The sequence below is a fragment of the Petromyzon marinus genome, chromosome 39 (assembly GCF_048934315.1).
Source record: "Petromyzon marinus isolate PM22_M1 ecotype Great Lakes invasive population chromosome 39, UKy_Petmar_22M1.pri1.0, whole genome shotgun sequence".
In the NCBI taxonomy this organism is placed as follows: Eukaryota; Metazoa; Chordata; class Hyperoartia; order Petromyzontiformes; family Petromyzontidae; genus Petromyzon; species Petromyzon marinus.
In genome coordinates this window covers 6,696,928-6,715,453 of record NC_133705.1, presented here as the reverse complement: position 1 = coordinate 6,715,453, position 18,526 = coordinate 6,696,928, and the positions used below count along the sequence as shown (strand labels likewise).

The 18,526-nt window shown below is 52.3% G+C and overlaps 1 protein-coding gene across 2 annotated transcripts; it reads left to right on the top strand.

Annotated features, from left to right (window-relative positions):
* Positions 1–217: 217 nt before the first annotated feature.
* On the top strand, positions 218–18,337 carry LOC142930472 (tumor necrosis factor receptor superfamily member 3-like). 2 transcript variants are annotated; one of them, XM_076072873.1, is made up of 7 exons: positions 218–725; positions 3,958–4,095; positions 11,591–11,669; positions 13,299–13,409; positions 14,718–14,946; positions 15,715–15,797; positions 16,042–18,337. In XM_076072873.1, the coding sequence occupies exons 2-7, from the start codon at positions 4,060–4,062 to the stop codon at positions 16,326–16,328; spliced, it is 825 nt and encodes a 274-aa protein (XP_075928988.1). In that variant the 5' UTR covers positions 218–725; positions 3,958–4,059; the 3' UTR covers positions 16,329–18,337. The 2 variants fall into 2 exon arrangements, with proteins under 2 accessions (XP_075928988.1, XP_075928987.1); XM_076072872.1 differs by having other exon boundaries at positions 14,715–14,946.
* The last annotated feature ends 189 nt before the right edge of the window (positions 18,338–18,526 follow it).

Here is an 18,526-nt window from a genome sequence, read left to right as displayed (position 1 = left end):
CACCCCCAAACTCCACCCACCAACTCCACCCACCAACTCCACCCACCAACTCCACCCACCAACTTCACCCCCCCAACTCCACCCACCAACTCCACCCACCTACCGGAAACCCCCGCACCTCCCTCCCCACAACTCCACCCACCACCTCCACCAAATCTCCTCCCCCCCCCCACCACTTCGCCCCGTCCCGCCCACTCCACGCCCACGCCGCCCCCTCCTACCTCGCGCGTGACCACGTGATGAGGCGTCGGTGACACGGGGCTACGGGACAGCTCCAGTTAGCAGCAGCAGCATCTCGGTCATTGTCTGCTTCTGATCGCTGTCTCGCCAAAGCAGGACTACGGCCCCACGCAGAAGAAGAGTCAACTCCTCAACCATCGACTCCACCACCGACTCAACCACAGACTCCACCACCGACTCAACCACCGACTCCACCACCGACTCCACCACCAACTCAACCACCAACTCAACCACCAACGCAACCACCGACTCAACCACCGACTCCACCACCAACTCAACCACAGACTCAACCACAGACTCAACCACAGACTCAACCACAGACTCAACCACAGACTCCACCACCAACTCAACCAGAGACTCCACCACCAACGTAACCGCCGACTCCACCACCAACAACTAAACCACCAACTCAACCACCGACTCTACCACCACCACCAACTCCACCACCACCATCCCAGACGGGAACTCTCTCCGTTGACCTCCAGGTGAGCCGAGTCCCATGAGAATGTGGAGTTCGCTTAATGGGCAGGCGGATTGTGTGGACCGCATTGATTCGCTCAACACACAGGCAAAGGTCGCCCGTATAGCTGATGCACGGGGAAAAACACACACACCCGGCCGCCTTTGTCTCTCCGGCGCTGATGTTTTATACGCGCCGCACCACTCGGTACTCAGTTCAGGCCGAGTCGACCTAGGGGAGGCCCAGGGAGCGGTTCGGATATTCGTCGCTGGTGTTGGCCGTGAGCGGGAATCGAACTCTGGTGGGCCGGGTTCGTAGCGCAGTGCGCTGACCACTGCGCCACCGCTCCCACGCCCACAGTTACACAGACACACACACATAGACATAGACACAGACACACACATAGACATAGACACAGACACACACATAGACATGGACACACACATATAGACACACACACATAGACACACACATACATAGACACACACACACATAGACACACACACACAGACATAGACACACACACACATAGACACACACATATAGACACACACATAGACACACAGACATAGACACACGCACACACATAGACACACACATAGACACACAGACATAGACACACATAGACACACACAGACATAGACACACACAGACATAGACACACACAGACATAGACACACACACAGACATAGACACACACAGACATAGACACACACAGACATAGACACAGACATAGACACACACATAGACACACACATAGACACACACACAGACACACACATAGACACACACACAGACATAGACACACAGACACACACATAGACACACACAGACATAGACACACACACATAGACACACACACATAGACACACACAGACATAGACACAGACACACACATAGACACACATACACAGACATAGACACACACATAGACACAGACACACACATAGACACACATACACAGACATAGACACACACATAGACACACACACAGACATAGACACACAGACACACACACATAGACACACACACATAGACACACACAAACACACAGACCAACAGTTATCTTAACAGTGTTAAGATAACAAAAGGGGTTCCACAGGGTTCCATCCTCGGCCCCCTCTTGTCCTCTCTTTATGTCAATGACTTGGGCACTGCCCTGGATCATTCCAGGGTAAATCCTTTTGCAGATGGCACGATACTGATTACTGCTGGCCGCTCTCCGAATGACGTGATTGCTAAGCTCCAGGGTGATTTCAACAAACTACATCAGCTAGTTGCTCTTAAACTAGTCCTGAATACCTCCAAAACCAAGGTGCTATGCTTCTCACCGGGACTAAAGCATGAGTTATTTTTCCCCAATTACATTCCTTAAATAATTATCAAATAGAGCAATTCAAGATCTATAAGTATCTTGGGGTCATCCTGGATTCAAAACTTAGTTTTGAAGATCACATTGATTATATCGGTAAAAAGACAAAAATAAAAATTGGTTTTCTTTATCGACACAAGCACTACTTCCCCCCAATGTTCCGTTTGGAATTAATAAAAGCTACCATACTGCCTTTACTTGACTACTGTGACATCGTGTATGAATCAGACCCACGTACTGTATTGAAGAAACTTGATTCCATCGATCACTCGGCCTTAAGATTTGCACTGAACTGCCCATATAGGACTCACCACTGTGATCTCTACATTGGGTCAAACTTAACATCTCTTAATGTTCGACGGCTTGTGCACCATATCTTATTTATTCACGATGTACTTACAAAAAAATCCGCAGACTACCTACTGGATCTCCTCTCTGTTTCAAAGAACAAATTTGACCTCAGGTCTTCGCTCATTTACCAGCTTCACATTCCCTATTGCCGTACAAAAACCGGAGGAAGGGCCTTTGCTATCGATGCCCCCAGGGTCTGGAATGCTATTGCCAATAAACTGCAACTTGAATCACTACCTATGAGATCTTCACTCAAAACTGCTCTAGAGGAGTTGTACACTGCTATTCAGTGGCCTAAAATATGTACTTTATTGTTAAAAATTCGGTCACAGACCCTATTATCACTGTTACATTGCATTTATGGCTTTTATTTTGGTGATTTCGAAAACTTTTTTTGGTTTGGCCATGTTTTTGTTTATTGTAGTACGGAGTTAGACTGATGGCCTTAATCTTAGTTGTCTTGTGGTTGTTGTTTGACTTGCATCCCACTGGGATTTTTGCACACAGCGTTGGTGTACGGTGCTATTTCAGGAATATTTTGACGTTTTTTCCTGGATTTTCTGTTTGCACAGTCACATAATAAGTTTAAGATGTTTTCTTGTTCATGTTTTTGTTTTTTGTGTGTTGCGGTTGCACCCGATTCAAGAGCCGAATGGCTCACAGGGCTATACCAAAATAAATGGAACTAAATGGAACATACACACAGGCATAGACACACACAGGTATAGACACACATAGACACACACACAGACACAGACATACACACAGACACACCGACATAGACACACACACAGACACACACAGACATAGACACACACAGACATACAGACATAGACACACAGACATAGACACACACACAGACATAGACACACACAGACACACAGACATAGACACACACAGACATAGACACACACAGACATAGACACACAGACACACAGGCATAGACAGACATAGACACACACAGACATAGACACACACAGACATAGACACACACACACACAGACATAGACACACACAGACATAGACACACACAGACAGACACACACAGACATAGACACACACAGACACACAGACATAGACAACACACAACAACCGGCATTCCCCACTAAGTGGCGCTTGTGCCAGGCCATGTGCACCTTGAGGCCACGTGAAGTGTCGAACGCCCGCCGGTAGGAGGTCACGGGGCAGACCCAGGTGCCACGGATCCGATAGACACGTACAGACATAGACACACAGATATAGTAGATAAATACAGACACAGATACACACACAAAGACACACAAAGACATAGACACACACAGATATAGTAGACACATACAGACAGACACACAAAGACACACAAAGACATAGACACACACACATATATAGACACATACACAAAGACACAAAGACAAACGACACACATCGATATAGTAGACACATACAGACAAAAGACACAGATCAAACAAATAAAACGACACAGGCGTAGGACACAGAACGCATGCCAACCCACTGACCCTGGCCGAATGCTCACCGTGTTGCTGTCCACTCGCAGGACCAGGTGAAGGTTCACCACCTCACCCAGGCTGCTCACTCAAGGAAGGTGCCCGTGACCTGGGAGAGAGCGAGAGGGGAGAGAGAAGAAGGGAGAGAGAGAATGATGGCAGCCACCTATGCTCTGCTTGCCGCGGCGGTGAGTCTCCACGTGTAGCCCACGGACACCTGGGACCGGGGGTCACACTTGGGGACCGGGAACACTTGGATCACCTGGAACCAGGGAAACCTGGAACCAGGGACACACTTGGGAACCAGGGACACTTGGGAAGCCTGGAAGCAGGGTCACACTTGGGAAGCCTGGAACCAGGGACACACTTGGGACCGGGAACACCTGGGACCAGGGACACTTGGATCACCTGGAACCAGGGACACTTGGGATCCAGGGACACTTGGATCACCTGGAACCAGGGAAACCTGGAACCAGGGACACACTTGGGACCGGGAACACCTGGGACCAGGAGCACTTGGAACACCTGGGACCAGGGACACCTGGAACCAGAGACACTTGGGACCAGGGACACCTGGAACCAGAGACACTTGGGACCAGGGAAACCTGGAACCAGGGACACCTGGAACCAGGGACACACTTGGGACCAGGGACACCTGGAACCAGAGACACTTGGGACCAGGGACACCTGGAACCAGAGACACCTGGGACCAGGGAAACCTGGAACCAGGGACACCTGGAACCAGGGACACACTTGGGACCAGGGACACCTGGAACCAGAGACACTTGGGACCAGGGCCACCTGGAACCAGAGACACTTGGGACCAGGGAAACCTGGAACCAGGGACACCTGGAACCAGGGACACACTTTGGACCAGGGACACCTGGGACCAAGGACACCTGGGACCAGGGAAACCTGGAACCAGGGACACCTGGAACCAGGGACACACTTGGGACCAGGGACACCTGGGACCAAGGACACCTGGGACCAGGGACACACTTGGGACCAGGGACACCTGGAACCAGAGACACCTGGGACCAGGGAAACCTGGATCCAGGGACACCTGGAACCAGGGACACACTTGGGACCAGGGAAACCTGGAACCAGAGACACTTGGGACCAGGGACACCTGGAACCAGAGACACTTGGGACCAGGGAAACCTGGAACCAGGGACACCTGGAACCAGGGACACACTTTGGACCAGGGACACCTGGGACCAAGGACACCTGGGACCAGGGAAACCTGGAACCAGGGACACCTGGAACCAGGGACACACTTGGGACCAGGGACACCTGGGACCAAGGACACCTGGGACCAGGGACACACTTGGGACCAGGGACACCTGGAACCAGAGACACCTGGGACCAGGGAAACCTGGAACCAGGGACACCTGGAACCAGGGACACACTTGGGACCAGGGAAACCTGGAACCAGAGACACTTGGGACCAGGGACACCTGGAACCAGAGACACTTGGGACCAGGGAAACCTGGAACCAGGGACACCTGGAACCAGGGACACACTTGGGACCAGGGACACCTGGGACCAAGGACACCTGGGACCAGGGAAACCTGGAACCAGGGACACCTGGAACCAGGGACACACTTGGGACCAGGGACACCTGGGACCAAGGACACCTGAGACCAGGAACACACTTGGGACCAGGGACACCTGGAACCAGAGACACTTGGGACCAGGGAAACCTGGAACCAGGGACACCTGAAACCAGGGACACACTTGGGACCAGGGACACCTGGAACCAGAGACACTTGGGACCAGGGACACACTTGGGACCAGGGACACCTGGAACCAGAGACACTTGGGACCAGGGAAACCTGGAACCAGGGACACCTGGGACCAGGGACACACTTGGGACCAGGGACACCTGGGGCCAGGGAGACTTGGGGCCAGGGACATTCGGGGCTTAGATTCAGCCACTGAATGTGGGGCGCCGGGTATGTTGTTGATCGTCTTCGTCTCTATGGCAGCGGTTGTATTTTGTTGCCCTGCTGTCTACCTGGTGGTTGTTGCCTCTGATTGACACCTTTGGCCTTTGTGCACGGCCTACGCCCCGGTAATCTGCGTAGGTATATGTCACGTGACTCATGGGAAATTCTCACCCGATATTTCTACCTCTCGGCCCGTGCCCCCCCCCCTTCCCCACCCACGTGCCCCGAAGCTAATTCCTCTGGATAGGCTTCACCTACTATATATGGACACTCACCTGTATAGGCACCTGCATTTTGCGATGTATAGACACACTCACCCACTCACCTACTATTACTAAACTTTACTCGTTGATTTCTCCACCCAGACAATGACTTGCATCCACACAGCGTTCAACCACGACGCTGCAAGCCACATCAACAACACCCTGGGCATTCACCCACCCACTCATTCTCCCCACCCACCACACTAAAGGTCTCAACAACACACTCACCCCACCCTTTCTTGCACCTATCCACTCACCCACCCACTCATTCACCTACCCATCCACCCACTTACTCAACTACTCACTCACCTACTCACTCACCCACCCATTCACCCACGCACTCACGCACTCACCCACCCACTCACCCCCCACCCAACTACCCACTCACCCCCCACCCACTCACCCCCCACCCACCCCCCACCCACTCACCCCCCACCCACCCACCCACTCACCCCCCACCCACCCACTCACCTCCACCCACTCACCCACTCACCCCCACCCACTCACCCCCCACCCAAACACCCACTCACCCCCCACCCAAACACCCACTCACCCCCCACCCACCCACCCACTCACCCCCACCCACCCACCCACTCACCCCCACCCACTCACTCACCTACTATCCACCCACTCACCCCCACCCACTCACCCACCACTCACTCACCCACTCACCCCCCACCCAACCACCCACTCACCCCCCACTCACCCACTTACCTACCCACCCACTCACCCACCCACTCACCCCTCACCCACCCACTCACCCACCACCCACCCACTCACCCCTGACCCACCCACTTACCCCCCACTCACCCACCCACTCACCCATCCACTCACCCACCCACTTACCCCCCACTCACCCACCCACTTACCCCCCACTCACCCACCCACCCACTCACGCACCCACCCACTCACCCACCCACCCACTCACCCACCCACTCACGCACCCACCCACCCACTCACCCACCACCCACCCACTCACCCCTGACCCACCCACTCACCACAACGCAGGTCCCACTCGCACTCTGGAATCCGCTCCTCCCGTCATCGTCATCGTCTCTCCCCCCCCCACTTCCCCCACACGCACTCACAGCAAGAACCTCGCTGAGCACAGGGAACTTTGTACCGTGCCACACTGCCGTGAGCCATTACGACTGCGACAGTGCTGTTTGTTGCTGGCCAATTGACGTTTTGGGCCCTGTGCACAGCACCTCGAATTCAATACCGCAGGCAGCGGGCAGCCAGCGACCCCTAGCGGTGGCAATCGGGAGAGACTCGCGTGCCTCACCCGCTTCCTCTCGTGTCTCTGCTGTCTCCTCACCTGTCTCCTCACCTGTGTCTCTCACACCTGTGTCTCCTCACACCTGTGTCACTCACCTGTGTCCCTCACACCTGTGTCTCCTCACCTGTGTCCCCTCACCTGTGTCTCTCACCTGTGTCTCCTCACCTGTGTCTCCTCACCTGTGTCTCCTCACCTGTGTCTCTCACCTGTATCTCCTCACACCTGTGTCTCTCACCTGTGTCCCCTCACACCTGTGTCTCTCACACCTGTGTCTCCTCACCTGTGTCTCCTCACCTGTGTCTCTCACCTGTGTCTCTCACACCTGTGTTACTCACCTGTGTCCCCTCACACCTGTGTCTCCTCTCACCTGTGTCTCCTCACCTGTGTCTCCTCACCTGTGTCCCCTCACACCTGTGTCTCTCACACCTGTGTCTCCTCACCTGTGTCTCCTCACACCTGTGTCTCCTCACCTGTGTCTCTCACACCTGTGTCCCTCACACCTGTGTCTCCTCTCACCTGTGTCTCCTCACCTGTGTCCCCTCACCTGTGTCTCCTCTCACCTGTGTCCCCTCACCTGTGTCTCCTCTCACCTGTGTCTCCTCACCTGTGTCTCCTCACCTGTGTCCCCTCACCTGTGTCTCCTCTCACCTGTGTCTCTCACCTGTATCTCCTCACACCTGTGTCTCTCACCTGTGTCCCCTCACACCTGTGTCTCTCACACCTGTGTCTCCTCACCTGTGTCTCCTCACCTGTGTCTCTCACCTGTGTCTCTCACACCTGTGTTACTCACCTGTGTCCCCTCACACCTGTGTCTCCTCTCACCTGTGTCTCCTCACCTGTGTCTCCTCACCTGTGTCCCCTCACACCTGTGTCTCTCACACCTGTGTCTCCTCACCTGTGTCTCCTCACACCTGTGTCTCCTCACCTGTGTCTCCTCACCTGTGTCCCCTCACCTGTGTCTCCTCTCACCTGTGTCCCCTCACCTGTGTCTCCTCTCACCTGTGTCTCCTCACCTGTGTCTCCTCACCTGTGTCCCCTCACCTGTGTCTCCTCTCACCTGTGTCTCTCACCTGTGTCTCCTCTCACCTGTGTCTCCTCACCTGTGTCCCCTCACCTGTGTCTCCTCTCACCTGTGTCTCCTCACCTGTGTCTCCTCTCACCTGTGTCTCCTCACCTGTCTCCTCACCTGTGTCCCCTCACACCTGTGTCCCCTCACCTGTGTCTCCTCTCACCTGTGTCACTCACACCTGTGTCTCCTCTCACCTGTGTCACTCACACCTGTGTCTCCTCACACCTGTGTCTCCTCTCACCTGTGTCTCCTCACCTGTGTCTCCTCACCTGTGTCTCTCACCTGTGTCTCCTCACCTGTGTCTCTCATCTGTGTCTCCTCACCTGTGTCTCTCACCTGTGTCTCCTCACCTGTGTCTCCTCTCACCTGTGTCTCCTCACCTGTCTCCTCACCTGTGTCCCCTCACACCTGTGTCCCCTCACCTGTGTCTCCTCTCACCTGTGTCACTCACACCTGTGTCTCCTCTCACCTGTGTCACTCACACCTGTGTCTCCTCACACCTGTGTCTCCTCTCACCTGTGTCTCCTCACCTGTGTCTCTCACCTGTGTCTCCTCTCACCTGTGTCTCCTCACCTGTCTCCTCACACCTGTGTCCCCTCACCTGTGTCACTCACCTGTGTCTCCTCTCACCTGTGTCTCCTCTCACCTGTGTCACTCACCTGTGTCACTCACCTGTGTTTCCTCTCACCTGTGTCTCCTCACACCTGTGTCCCCTCACCTGTGTCACTCACCTGTGTTTCCTCTCACCTGTGTCTCCTCACCTGTGTCCCCTCTCACCTGTGTCTCCTCACCTCTCACCTGTGTCTCCTCACACCTGTGTCACTCACCTGTGTCTCCTCACCTGTGTCCCCTCTCACCTGTGTCTCCTCACACCTGTGTCTCCTCTCACCTGTGTCTCCTCACACTTGTGTCTCCTCACACCTGTGTCACTCACCTGTGTCACTCACCTGTGTCTCCTCTCACCTGTGTCTCCTCTCACCTGTGTCTCCTCACACCTGTGTCTCCTCTCACCTGTGTCTCCTCTCACCTGTGTCTCCTCACACCTGTGTCTCCTCACACCTGTGTCACTCACCTGTGTTACTCACCTGTGTCTCCTCACACCTGTGTCTTCTCTCACCTGTGTCTCCTCACCTGTGTCTCCTCACACCTGTGTCTCCTCACCTGTGTCTCCTCTCACCTGTGTCTCCTCACACCTGTGTCTCCTCACCTGTGTCTCCTCACCTCTCACCTGTGTCTCCTCACCTGTGTCCCCACACACCTGTGTCTCCTCTCACCTGTGTCTCCTCTCACCTGTGTCTCCTCACACCTGTGTCTCCTCACCTCTCACCTGTGTCTCCTCACCTGTGTCCCCACACACCTGTGTCTCCTCACCTGTGTCTCCTCTCACCTGTGTCTCCTCTTACCTGTGTCTCCTCACACCTGTGTCTCCACACACCTGTGTCTCCTCACACCTGTGTCTCCTCACCTGTGTCTCCTCTCACCTGTGTCTCCTCACACCTGTGTCTCCTCTTACCTGTGTCTCCTCACACCTGTGTCTCCACACACCTGTGTCTCCTCACACCTGTGTCTCCTCACACCTGTGTCTCCTCACCTCTCACCTGTCTCCTCACCTGTGTCTCCTCACCTGTGTCCCCTCACCTGTGTCTCCTCACACCTGTCTCCTCACCTGTGTCTCCTCACCTGTGTCCCCTCACCTGTGTCTCCACACACCTGTGTCTCCTCACACCTGTGTCTCCTCACCTGTGTCTCCTCTCACCTGTGTCTCCTCTCACCTGTGTCTCCACAAACCTGTCTCCTCTCACCTGTGTCTCCTCACCTGTGTCTCCTCACACCTGTGTCTCTCACCTGTCTCTCACCTGTGTCCCTCACCTGTGTCTCAGTTATGTCTGTCACCTGTCTCTCACCCGTCGTCTCTCACCTTGCGTCTCTCACCTTTGTCCCTCATCCAAGGCTCTCATCTGTCACTCTAAATTGTCTTATGGTTGTTGTTGTTGGCTTGCACCACATTGTGATTTTTGCACACAGCGTTTTAATAAGTTTTTTTGTGTGTGGAATATTTGCTGGTTTATTCCAGGATGTTTCTGTTACGCGTTGTCGCTTTAAGATGTTCTGTGTTCAAATTTTGTTTGTTGCGGTTGCGCCCGACTTAAGAGCCGCATGGCTCACAGGGCTGTACCTAATAAATGAAACTTGAAAACTTGAACTCTCGCCTGTCTCACCTGTGTCTCAACTATGTCTCCCTTCTGTGTCTCACCTATGTCTCCCTCCTGTGTCTCTCACCTGCGTCTCACCTGTGTCTCACCAATGTCAGCTGTGTCTCTCACCTGTGTCTCACCTGTGTCTCACCTGTGTCACCTGTGTCTCACCTGTGTCCCCTGTGCCCCTCACCTGTGACTCACCTGTGTCTCATCTGTGTCTCACCTGTGACTCACCTGTGTCTCACCTGTGACTCACCTGTGCCCCTCACCTGTCTCACCTGTGTCTCACCTGTGACTCACCTGTGTCACCTGTGTGTCCCCTGTGCCCCTCACCTGTGACTCACCTGTGTCTCACCTGTGACTCACCTGTGTCACCTGTGCCCCTCACCTGTGACTCACCTGTGTCTCACCTGTGTCTCACCTGTGACTCACCTGTGTCACCTGTGCCCCTCACCTGTGACTCACCTGTGTCTCACCTGTGTCTCACCTGTGTCACCTGTGTGTCCCCTGTGCCCCTCACCTGTGTCTCACCTGTGTCTCACCTGTGACTCACCTGTGTCACCTGTGCCCCTCACCTGTGACTCACCTGTGTCTCCTGTGTCTCACCTGTGTGTCCCCTGTGCCCCTCACCTGTGTCTCACCTGTGTCTCACCTGTGACTCACCTGTGTCACCTGTGCCCCTCACCTGTGACTCACCTGTGTCTCACCTGTGTCACCTGTGTGTCCCCTGTGCCCCTCACCTGTGACTCACCTGTGTCTCACCTGTGTCACCTGTGTGTCCCCTGTGCCCCTCACCTGTGACTCACCTGTGTCTCACCTGTGTCTCCTGTGTCTCCTGTGTCTCACCTGTGTCTCACCTGTGTCTCCTGTGTCTCACCTGTGCCCCTCACCTGTGTCTCACCTGTGCGTCTCTCACCATGTCTAGATGCTGTGCGTGGGCGGGGCTCCAGTCACCTTGCCTCCGTGCACCCTGCCTGGGCCCTGGGACATCCGCTGTCTCCCAGGTGAGTTACTGCAGTCTAGAATATAGACTGTTTCAGTTTCATTTATTAGGATTTACCCTGTGAGCCATTCGGCTCTTGATTTGGGTGCAACCAGAACAAGCAAAAAACATTACAGAGATGCACCTGAAATTCCTTGTACACAAATCTAAACATCACCTACATTAAACAATAAAATCCTACAGAAAAAGCACCACCCGGTCCACGCCGCGTACAAAAAGTGCAAAAAATTTAAATTTCCATGTTTGATCCCAATAACAATCATAATACAATACAGATACAAAATGTTAGTATAAATCTATACTAAATAAAAAAAATCGGGCCAAACCAAGCCCCTTCTAAAACTTACTAAAACAATGCTATATAAACAACGTAACAGTTTTCCCAACAAATGTGATTACAAGTTTACAATAGCGACACACACAACACACATCACTAAACCTAGCGTCCTTCGCTAGCTGCACAAGTCAATCCATAACAGCCGGATTAACAATAGCAGCAGTAGCAGCTCACTGCAGTGTGTAGTGTACACTGCACATCCACCCATTATGGTGATGATAAGGATGAAAGAGCCTGTGGTGGTAGTGATGGTGGTGATGTGAACGATGTTTGTGGTGGTGGTGGTGGTGATGTGAACGATGTTTGTGGTGGTGGTGGTGATGTGAACGATGTTTGTGGTGGTGGTGGTGATGTGAACGATGTTTGTGATGATGGTGATGGTGATGTGAACGATGTTTGTGGTGGTGGTGATGGTGATGTGAACGATGTTTGTGGTGGTGGTGGTGGTGGTGATGTGAACGATGTTTGTGGTGGTGGTGGTGATGTGAACGATGTTTGTGATGATGGTGGTGGTGATGTGAACGATGTTTGTGATGATGGTGATGGTGATGTGAACGATGTTTGTGATGATGGTGATGGTGATGTGAACGATGTTTGTGATGATGGTGATGTGAACGATGTTTGTGGTGATGGTGATGTGAACGATGTTTGTGGTGGTGGTGTGAACGATGTTTGTGGTGGTGGTGTGAACGATGTTTGTGATGATGGTGATGTGAACGATGTTTGTGATGATGGTGATGGTGATGTGAACGATGTTTGTGCTGATGGTGATGGTGATGTGAACGATGTTTGTGGTGATGGTGATGTGAACGATGTTTGTGGTGGTGGTGGTGTGAACGATGTTTATGGTGATGGTGATGTGAACGATGTTTGTGGTGGTGGTGTGAACGATGTTTGTGATGATGGTGATGTGAACGATGTTTGTGGTGGTGGTGATGGTGATGTGAACGATGTTTGTGGTGATGGTGGTGGTGATGTGAACGATGTTTGTGATGATGGTGATGGTGATGTGAACGATGTTTGTGATGATGGTGATGTGAACGATGTTTCTGGTGATGGTGATGTGAACGATGTTTGTGGTGGTGGTGTGAACGATGTTTGTGATGATGGTGATGTGAACGATGTTTGTGGTGGTGGTGATGGTGATGTGAACGATGTTTGTGGTGATGGTGGTGGTGATGTGAACGATGTTTGTGATGATGGTGATGGTGATGTGAACGATGTTTGTGATGATGGTGATGTGAACGATGTTTCTGGTGATGGTGATGTGAACGATGTTTGTGCGGGCCCCAGGGTGTTTCCTCCAGGTGGAGAGCGGGACCTGCGCCCCGTGCCCACATGGCTCCTTCATGGAGCACACCAACACCGACCACACCTGCCGCAGGTGCAGAAGCTGCGATGGAGGTACCGCTCACGAGCCACGTGAACACTCCTGAGCCATGCATGAGTCACGTGACCCCTCGTGAGCCACATACTGGCCACGCACGAGTCACATGACCATGAACGAGCCACACGCGAGTCACACGGTGGCGAGCTCTTTCGGTAAAGTCACGTTGAAGGGAAGCAATAAAATAATAATATATATAAAACAATAAAAATGTAATGTGTTGAAACGGACCTGGATCTTGTGTTTATTCAAGATTTTGGAGATCTTTTTTGTGATCCCCGCAATGTAGGGTAAAGTGATGGTTTTGAAAGGCTCCTCAAGAGGGTCCTTCTTCATGGTTTGAGTGATAGCTTTGCGGATTGTAGAGTCCTTAAACACGGTAGGACCAACACCTCGGCCGTGGCAGATCATTGTTATAATTCAGTAGGCTCACATGACATTGACTTTTCCAAGACAGAGGTTCTTTGTAAGCCATCTGGCTACCATGAGAGATTCGTTCATGAGGCTATCCACATATACAAGCACAGAGACAATTTCAACCGAGAAGATGGATTCTGGCTTAGCAATCATTGGAAAGATTTGATTAACCATTTCAGGTGTTAATTGATTGTTCACGCTTACAGTGGCTTTCAAACAGCATACATTAATTTTTCGTCTCCCCCCTCCTCTTTTCAGAACATAGATGGACTAGTCCTTCTAAACAAACTGCCAAATCGCCGTGCGTGGCGCTGACGGATTTTAAATAAATAAATCCGCCGTTACTAATAAATACATTAATGCGAACCGACACACCTGATGACGACCGTTTGTGTTATGGTCGAAACGTCGTGAGAATTTTTATTGTTTTATATATATATTTTATTATTTTATTGTTTTCCCTTCAACGTGACTTTACCGAAAGAGCTAAGGATATGAATTACTGCAGTCACGAAAGCTTTAAATCAAAAATTTAAATAGTTTAGTAGTTTATAACATGACCATGCACGAACTACGCTCGCCACCCAGCGCAACCAACGGGCAATTACGATGAATGTGCCATCGCATTCGGCACGGTGTCCGACGTTTCTCACCACGTTCCTTGGGGGGGCTTCTTCAGGAACCGAAATGATCACATTTGCAACCAGGAATTGACTGCAAAATAAGCCACATGTGACTCATCCCGTCCAATCGCAGGCAGCTATGACCAGGAAGTTGTAGAATAACCTCTGACCCCCTCCTCCTCCCCCCTGCTCCCTCCCCATGTTCCCTGCCCCTACTCTGCCCTGCTGCCCCCCACCCCTGCTACCCCTCCCTCACTCCCCCCTCCCCTTGTCCCCCTGGAGCAGGTGCCGGCTTCGAGGAGGGGCGGCCGTGCAGTGCGCCGGCCGATGCGGAGTGCCGGTGCCGTCCCGGCCTGCACTGCGTGAGCCCCGACTGCCCGCTCTGCTCGGGGCAGCCGCTCTGCCCCCCGGGGCGGCAGCCCGGGCCCCCCCCGGAGGCCACCTCCTGCGTCCCCTGCCCACCCGGCTCCTACTCCGACTCCACGTCCGCGCTGCCTTGCAGGGAGCACACGCGGTGAGTGCCGTGGGTGTGGTGGTGGTGGTGGTGGTGATGCCAGTCGGGGGGAGCGGCGCTGTTAGCGGTCAGCGCTGCGCTACGCAACGAGCCCGGCGACCCGAGTTCGATTCCCGCTCACGGCCAACACCGGTGACGACTATCTGAACCGGTCCCGGGCCTCCCCTAGGTCGACTCGGCTTCAAATGAGTATCTGGTGCGTCGCCACGAGGGAGACAAAGACGGCCGGGCGTGGGGTGCTGGCCACCCACCCTCTGTCATCTCAGTCAGTCGACCCATGGCACCAGGGTCTGCCCCTTGACCCCCTGCCAGCGGGCATTCGACACTTCACGTCGCACATAGCCTGGCACAAGCGCCGTGGTGAGGTCACCGCCGTTTTGGTGGCCAATGGCGGCTGCCGTTGTTGTCGTTGATGGTGGTGACGGCGGCGGAGGTGACGGGATTACTCGGGGAACGCTTTTACTGTTCACGTGACTTCCACACAGTGCACCAGACGCACGCTAAACAATAAACTCCTTCAATAAATGCGTACACACACACACACACACATGTATGTCGGTGTCATGTTGTGAGCGGACGTCAGCCCCACGTAGCCACGGAGCCACCTACTCCTGCATGTGCAGGGCGACCAGTTCGGCTCCGGCACGCCCTGACGGACTTCGCCGCCAGAGTTGATGTGCGTCACGGTCTCACTGCTCCCTGCATCCACACGGCGGCGGTGGTGGTGGTGGTGGTGATTGGGGCGTGTGTGTGTGTGTGTCTCCGCAGCTGTGAAGATCGGGAAATGTCGACGTTCATCAACGGAACCCAGGAAGCAGATGCCATTTGTAAACACCAGAATAATCCCATGGGTACGGAGACACGGGGAGACACACGGAGACACGCGGACACAACAAACATTTACACAGAATGAGTGCAGCGGTGAGTGAATGTGTTGGGGAATGAATCAGCGAGTGAACGGGTTGGAGAATGAGTCAACGAGTGAATGGTCGAGCGAGCGAGCGAGCGGGCGGGCGGCCGGGTGGTCGAGCGGGCGGGCGGCTGGGCGGGCGGGCGAGCGGGTGGGTGACTGTTTGTGTTGTCTGTTCTCCTCAGTCCTGATTGGTTCCTGTTTTTTTGGAGTGCTCGTGATCGTGCTGACCTTCCTCGCGCTGTTCTTATACAAAAGTGAGCAGCATCATCATCACACAGTACAACTCGCCACCTCGTCACACCCATCATCATCATCATCACACTCACAACACCACCCACCACCTCGTCACACCCATCATCATCATCATTACACTCACAACTCCACCACCTCGTCACACCGATCATCTCAATCACTCATTCCTTACTCTTTGGTTCTTTCGGTAAAGTCACAAAGAAAGAAAATAAATTAACTAATAGAATACGACGTTTCGATTGCAACACAAGCAATCGTCATCAGGTACAAATTAAAGACAAAACAAACATAGTAAACTTAGAAATACAATGCAATACAACACAGAGAGTCGGCTAGCATAACAGTCAACACCCTACCTGGTTGATTACGTTCTTCCAAAGATTGCTAAATTTGAGAGATACAAAATACAACAGACACGGAGACACACAGACAGACACATAAGCAGAGAGAGATAACAGAGACACACAGAGAGAGACTCACACAGACACACAAGCAGAGAGAGACACACACATAGACACACAGACAGACACATAAGCAGAGAGATAACAGAGACACACAGAGAGAGACTCACACAGACACATAAGCAGAGAGAGAGCTAACAGAGACACACAGAGAGAGACTCACACAGACACACAAGCAGAGAGAGACACACACATAGACACACAAGCAGAGAGAGACACACACATAGACACACAGACAGACACACAAGCAGAGAGAGATAACAGAGACACACAGAGAGAGACACACAAGCAGAGAGAGACACACACATAGACACACAGACAGACACACAAGCAGAGAGAGACAACAAAGACACACAGAGAGACACACAGAGAGAGACTCACAGAGACACACACACATAGACACACACATAGACACACAGACACACAAGCAGAGAGAGATAACACAGAGACACACAGAGAGAGACAAACATAACATAGACACACAGAGAGAGAGACACACACATAGACACACAGATAGACACATAAGCAGAGAGAGACAACACAGAGACACACAGAGAGAGACACACAGACACACAGAGAGAGACTCACACATAGACACACAGACACACAAGCAGAGAGAGACAACACAGAGACACAGAGAGAGAGAGACAGACAACATAGACACAGAGAGAGATAACACAGAGACACACAGATAGAGACACACATAGATACACAGACAGACACACAAGCAGAGAGACACACACATAGACACAGAGAGAGACACACACAGAGACACACAGAGAGAGACACACATAGACACACAGACACACAAACAGAGAGAGACAACACAGAGACACACAGAGAGAGAGACAGACAACATAAACACAGAGAGAGATAACACAGAGACACACAACATAGACACACAGAGAGAGACTCGCACAGAGACAAACAGAGAGAGACACACACATAGACACACAGACAGACACACAAGCAGAGATAGACACACAACATAGACACACAGAGAGAGACACACATAGACACACAGACACACAAGCAGAGAGAGATAACACAGAGACACACAGAGAAAGACACACAACATAGACACACAGAGAGAGACACACACACATAGACACACAGACAGACACATAAGCAGAGATAGACAACACAGAGACACAGAGAGAGACTCACACAGAGACAAATGGTGACACACAGACAGACACACAAGCAGAGAGAGACAACACAGAGACACAGAGAGAGACACACACCATAGACACAGAGAGAGATAACAGAGACAAACAGAGACACACACATAGACACACAGACAGACACACAAGCACAGAGAGAGACACACAACATAGACACACAGAGAGAGATAACAGAGACATACAGAGAGAGACACACACATAGACACACAGACAGACACACAAGCAGAGAGAGACAACACAGAGACACAGAGAGAGACAACACAGAGACACAGAGAGAGACAACACAGAGACACAGAGAGAGACACACACAGAGACACACATAGAGAGACACACAACATAGACACACAGAGAAAGATAACAGAGACATACAGAGAGAGACACACACATAGACACACAGACAGACACACAAGCAGAGAGAGACAACACAGAGACACAGAGAGAGACAACACAGAGACACAGAGAGACAACACAGAGACACAGAGAGAGACAACACAGAGACACAGAGAGAGACACACAGAGAGAGACACACAACATAGACACACAGAGAGAGACACACATATAGGCACACACAGAAACAACGCCTGTGTCGAGGCCTTAAATAGAGAGGAGGGCAGACAGAGAGAGGGGGGGGGGGTAGAGAAATTAGCATGTCAATGCGAGATTTGGAGCTTTCGTAACTGCAGGAAATACTACAACACGAGGACACACAGAGAGAGAGAAAACACACTTAATCAAACAAACTTGCCAAAATTTGGAAATGTAATGCAACA

What these genes read in the sequence shown, in the direction of transcription:
- LOC142930472 (XM_076072872.1), top strand. Translation starts at nt 4,060, where the DNA reads ATGATGGCAGCCACCTATGCTCTGCTTGCCGCGGCG. An exon ending in GTGCAGAAGCTGCGATGGAG is followed by an intron (nt 13,410 to 14,714) that starts GTACCGCTCACG and finishes GTCCCCCTGGAG; the next exon opens with CAGGTGCCGGCTTCGAGGAG. An exon ending in ACACCAGAATAATCCCATGG is followed by an intron (nt 15,798 to 16,041) that starts GTACGGAGACAC and finishes TGTTCTCCTCAG; the next exon opens with TCCTGATTGGTTCCTGTTTT.